The sequence below is a fragment of the Malurus melanocephalus genome, unplaced genomic scaffold (assembly GCF_030028575.1).
Source record: "Malurus melanocephalus ecotype Western Australia unplaced genomic scaffold, MMel_1.1 scaffold_258, whole genome shotgun sequence".
Classification (NCBI taxonomy): domain Eukaryota; kingdom Metazoa; phylum Chordata; class Aves; order Passeriformes; family Maluridae; genus Malurus; species Malurus melanocephalus.
The window spans coordinates 1068956-1074955 of record NW_026623490.1 but is presented as its reverse complement, the minus strand read 5'-3'; the positions used below and the strand labels follow the sequence as shown (position 1 = coordinate 1074955).

The window sequence follows — 6000 nt, the reverse complement described above, 5'->3', positions numbered from 1 at the left end:
AACAGGAATACACAGGCATTTTCCTGAACTTCTGCTGCACAGAAGAGAGTAAATAAACTTCTAGCAAGAACAAGAGCTGGTCTAGAGTAAAGCCAAAGCAATACACGATGTTTTGTCTGCAGTTAAAACAGGGAGATTATGGCCCCAGACTTCTTATCATGGGCCTGTGTGGGAAGAGCATGAAAGTGGCTATGTTGGCAGGTGAAAAACCATGATGACTTCTCTTCTGACAACACTTTATGTCCTAAGTAGTCTAACAGATAAACTTTGAGACAAAAACAATTTAAAAGTGTCATTTTTTCCCATAATTTTCCTGTTTTCCCCAGACATTATCGATATTAAAGCTATGAACCCCCTCTAGTGCTCTTCGACACAATTGGTATTGAACCAAGACAAAGGGAGCTGGTAAAGCCTGTTCCATGCTCTTCGATACATGTCAAATTCCAACAGGATTCAGTAACAGCTGAGACTTACATTTAGAGTGGTACATCTATAAACCTGATTGCTGAAAAAATAAAAGGTATTTTAAAAGCTTTCTATTGACTTTTTAATTTGTTTGTTCCCTGCTGTAAATTCATTGAATGATCTCCCTATTTCACACTGCTCAAGGTAAAAATAAAACAAAGAAAAGAAAGATTTTGTGCTCTTTGCTGTCAGATATCCATTTATTGAGGCATGCTATGATGGCTGCAGTGAGATTTGCCCTGATGTGGGACGGGGGAGTCAATGGCAGGTAATTTCTGCTATCAGCTGTCAGACAGGTCACCCGGGTACTGCCCAATGCAGCCACACATCACAGCAGCTCCTCACCTCATCCATCACCTTCACTGGGAGTATCATCCACTGCCCCAGTCTGTGTCTATGGACATACCCTGACAAGCCTTGCTTGTTCTGGGATCACAGACCACTCTTCGGCCAGTTAATGGGAAGAAGGATTTAGGTATTCTATTGAAGCCTCAAGAATACACTCTCTTCATTTCCCAAGTTGCTGTGTTTTCTTGCAGGGCAGAGGCAGGTATGTAAATATTTATAGCATCTTCTGCAATCATGTGAGCAGAAATGACTCTACAATTCATTCAAGTTGGTGGCACAGAGCATCCAAACATCTCATGTGGCTGCGTAGTCAGAGCAAGATGGGCCTCAGGCCTGAAAGTGAGGAGACAAGAAACAAACTGAGAAAAAAAATATTTTACATTCTCATATAATCTGCAAAAGCAAATTAAAACTAAGCCTCTCTGTAGATCGTCTTTATTTTTAAGATCTAAAATGAATGGGTTTACAAACAGTGTTTAGGTAGCATTGTGCAAAAAAAAGCATCATGAAAACAGAAATGTGCATCACCAAGAGAGCTGGGTTAGAGAGGTGCTGCACATGGGGATGCTTGCAGGGGGCACAGAAATGCAGGGGGCACAGAAATGCAGGGGGCTTTCAGCAGCTCAGAGCCAGAGTGGGAGAGCACCATCTGTGTGTTGCACCGGGCTGGCTAACCCCCAGCTGGAGCCAGGGGGAGGGTACGAGGAAATGCCCCATTGCCCTCTCTGCAGCCAGCCAGAGCTGACAGAGGAATCTCTGAGCTCAAGGAAATGCCCCATTGCCCTCCCTGCAGCCAGCCAGAGCTGACAGAGCAATCTCTGAGCTCAAACACCACCCCACCCTCCTGCCAGGTGTGTAAGTGAGGCACCATGCTCCAGCACCACTTTCTGATGCTCCACTAGAGCCCTCTGTTCCTTACAAAATAATGCTTCATCTGCTTGTTTCTCCTCATCCTTCCCATGCTGCAGATCCTCCAAGTCCCACCATGCCTGGCACAAGGCACTTTGAAGGAATCACTCTCCCTCCCTGCCAGGCCCTGTTTGGTGTCATTTTGGCCTGTCATTGTCAGCCTTTCCCAGCCCTCTGAGTGCTGCCCTGGGTGAAAGCTCCCCCAGCCCAGCCCCATGCCCAGAACATGCTCTGGCTCTGCAGGACTCCACAGCAAACACTGAAATGTATGAACTGCTACCTTGGATGACAAACACGTGTCACCAATGGACAGTTTTGCAGAGGACAGGTAGGTGTGGGTGATATCTTCCAGCTCGGTGCTGCAGTGGTCGGAATCCTTGATGACATTATAATTTAGGGCCATGCTGTAACTGGCAGGTTTCTTCTCCTGTTTMTGCTGGTAGTTGCAGAGTTTCCTGAAGGCTGCTCTGAATTTCTGGGACATGAGATTATAAATCACAGGATTGATGGCACTATTTAAATAAATACAGATTCTGCAAAATAGCAGGAACCAGTTTTCTTGGAAGGGTCTGGAGAGAAAGGAATTGACCACAACCAGGGTGCGGTAGGGCATCCACAGGAATGCAAACAGGATCACAACCACGGCCAGCATCTTGGTAACCTGAAGGAGCACAGAGGCAGAAAGAGAGGGCAGAAGGTTAGTACCCCCCTTGGAATGTGTTCTTACTCATCTAGGGCCAAAATGAAACTGTGGATAGATCCTTCAGCAAGAATTTCTGATGAATATTTGATTCAGAAAGGTTTTCTACAGCAGGAAGTACAAAAAACCTTGGCTCCAAATCCTTCCTAGTTTTTGTCAAATGACTCTTTAGAGGTGATATTCCAGTAAGCTCACTGTTGTAGACCTTAGACTTGTTAACTTCTCATGCTGAAAGGGGGTGTTGATTCAAATGGGGAAAAAAGGGTCTAAAAKACCCTTTTCCCAACTGCATTAGATGTCTTCCTTCAGACCAGTGAGCTGGATTCCATCTCTCCATAAACCAGCACGTTTGCCATGTAAGGCTGTATTTATTTTTATCAGTGCCCTTGATATCTGAGGAAATTAGGAATTCSTTTGGGGAAAGTATGAAAACCTACATGCAAATATGTAATTCAGTACTTCATATTATGAATGGACAAGAAAAAAGTCTGKAATTTGTGGGCTGCAGCYCATGGAGGACCCACACTGAAACAGAGGAAAAAGGTGAGAAGAAAGGAGTAACAAAAGACCAACCTCTGCCATGCAGCACTCTCTGGCCCCACACTGCTGGCTGCTGCAGGGAAGGRACTGAGTGTAACTTGTGGCTATAACAATGGGCAATAAATTGGCAATCTTAATTTYCCCCAAGCTGAGTCTGCACTGTCCATGACAATAATTGATAGTTTTTCTGCCTGTCCTTATCTTGGATCATGTAGGATAGGAGCACTTCCCATTTTCTCCCCCATTCTCAACAGGAGCCGACCCCCCTACAGAAACATGCATAAATTTAATTTTATAGAAATGTTCTTGGATAGATATGAGAACTGCTACAGAAGGAGGAAGCGTTCACCCCATTTTCAGTCACTTTTTCTGTAGATCACATGCCGGATATTGTACACTACTCAACCCCTCTAATGCAAGCACAGTTCTGAAAAGAAGCACAGTTTCACATTTTAGCAGGACTCACTGTCAGGCCAGAGTGAATTGTCAGCGATACATGTGCTTGTCAGTATGGCAGGAAATTTTCACTTATGTGTCTTACTAACTGTTGAGATTCAAGATTTTTTTGAACATGGACTTGTTTTTCCTCATTTTACACCACTGCCTATTTTTTACACACAGCTATTATACCAAAAATTACTGCTAATAATGCCACACTATCATGCTTTGCTTCCTGTGTTGTGCTATATGCAAATTACTCTAGCTTTACTTATAACGAGGCTGCTTTAATCAATCAGGTTACTGAGGCTTTTAGAAAAAGTCTTGCTGCCTTAACAAGACATAAAAGATATCACGTTATAATTTTCACTTTTTGATTTCATAATGTAACAGTGTCCATGTTGATCTGTGTTSAATGTAAAAGATTTATCTGTTTTTCAACTGATACTAAGCACATGTAATCAAGCATAAAGTGATACTAAGAATTTGAAGAGCAGGTTATCTTCTTCTACTAATCAACGGGTAAAGAAAAACTACATTAAAGGCTTGCTATCTGACTATTAACTATAATTGKCAACATAATTAAATATACCCTAGCCCACCTATTTCTGTTGTGCATTTCCAAGCACAGCTCTACTGCTCTAGAAGGCAGCTCAGTTAACTTTTGAGCTCTGTGAAATCTCTATATAAGAAAATATGGTCCCTCTCATTAAACAGTAGCAATTGATGCAAAATAAGAAGAAGAAGAAGAAGATCAAGAATAAGAAGAATATTCCCAGAGCCAGCTGCAAAGGGTGCACACAGTRTGGTTTACTGCAAATGGGCAGCAATTAATCTACCAGCTGTATTCTACTGGTGTTATTACACAGGACAGSATAAATATTCAACAATACAAACAGAACTTAGTCAAACCTGCTCCTCAGTGTTGAGTCAATACATAAAAATATATTATGAGAGACAGAGTAACAAAGATATTTAGCATTTACAAAGCAATTTATATACACACTGCCTTAAACAGRCTTTTCACACGAGTGTTAGAGACAGATGATTAACAACTTGACCCCATTTGCTGAGTGACATAGTGCCTTACCTGGGAYCCAACCTCTAGTCTCCCAAATTCTCAGGCTAGTTCCTTCTCTTCAGATCTCAAAAATAAGTCAAGAGTCACTCTGCATATTTGGCAAGATTACTAACAAGATGTAATATAAAGAGAATATAATTAAAAATGTTTCATTCATAATTGACACTTCCTAAGTGCTGTTTGATATAGGAAATAAAATACTGTTTCTTTTTTTTTGTCCTTGCAGTAGGGTAATAATGTATCGGCAAGAAAAAAACTCCTATTTATGTGTGTATGTGTATCAAAGATTTAAACTTGACTGCTTGGCAAAAAGAAAGAATATATTTTACCTCTTTTCTCAGCTTCAGACAAGTGAGCTCTAAAACAAGTGGTTTAGGTTTCAGAAAACTATTTCAAATAGCTGTTCCTACCTGCCTCCGAGAAGCAACAGTGCTGTTGAAACTCCTGTTAGTCATCTTGGAATTCACAGCYTTGCTTTGGTGAGCCACATCATTCCTCCAGGTCTTAGAGTTCTCTTTTGGGTCCGAAGGGATGGGGTTCAGGAACAGTATTCTGGCAATCAGGCCATAGAGGACAGTYGCCAACACCATGGGCACAACATAAAATATACCAAAGTCCATCATGTAGATAGGAGAGTAATAACTGCGGGACACCTTGTAGCCACAGGACACGACAGTTGTCTCTTTGTAGGCTACTGTGTTAAGGTCTAGCAAGAAAAACCAGAGCATACAGTATATGGAGGTGAAAGCCCAAACGAAAATAATGATCTTTTTGGCTCTTGAAAAAGTGCATAGGAGTTGAGCTTTGATTGGGTGGCAGATGGCTATGTACCTCTCAACGGTGAAGGCAGCGATGGAGAARGAAGAGGCGTTGATGCCCAGGTACTGGAGATAGGTGATGCACAGACAGCCGGCGTAGCCGTACACCCACGATCTGTACAGGCTCTCTGTGATATTGGGCAGCCCTGCAGCCACCAGCACCATGAGATCTGCCACGGCCAGGCTCACCAGATAGCAGTTGGTGGGAGTTCTCATGTGCTTGGTTCTGAGGACCACCAAAACCACCATGATGTTGCCCACGATGCCCAGCCCGCAGATGAGGAGCACCAAGAGGATGGTGACCACTTGGTACTCAGCTGTAATGATCTCCTGGCTTGCCAGTGGCAGCCCAGTGTGGTTSTGCTCGTCTCCTGTGCCATTCTCCATCTTCACCAGCCCACGGCTGCCTCTGCCCAGCACTCGGTCTCAGCACGTGTTCTCCATGGTCCCTCGCAAAAGCGCCCGTGGAGCAGAGCGCGGCTGAGCTGCAGCCCCGGAGCGCATTCCCCACGCAGTCACAGTCCCATTCCCATTCCTGTCCTCCGCTCCCCAAAGCACCGGCACTTTCCGTCTCTGTCAATTCAGCTATCAGACGGGTTAATCCCCGAGGCTCCGCTCACTCGCACAGGCTCAAAGGCAGTTTCCCCACAGCTGCTCTGAGGCATTGATGGAAATGCAGCCGTGGAGCGGGAGTTTCCTGC

General features: G+C 43.9%; 1 protein-coding gene across 1 annotated transcript; it reads right to left on the bottom strand.

Annotated features, from left to right (window-relative positions):
* Positions 1-1980: 1980 nt before the first annotated feature.
* Positions 1981-5686, bottom strand: TRHR (thyrotropin releasing hormone receptor; the record flags this gene model as incomplete). The annotated part of the gene is made up of 2 exons (XM_057375779.1): positions 4892-5686; positions 1981-2383 (listed from the first exon to the last, which is right to left on the bottom strand). Coding segments are annotated over exons 1-2 (1198 nt in total), but the record flags the coding sequence as incomplete, so codon positions are not given.
* Positions 5687-6000: the final 314 nt, after the last annotated feature.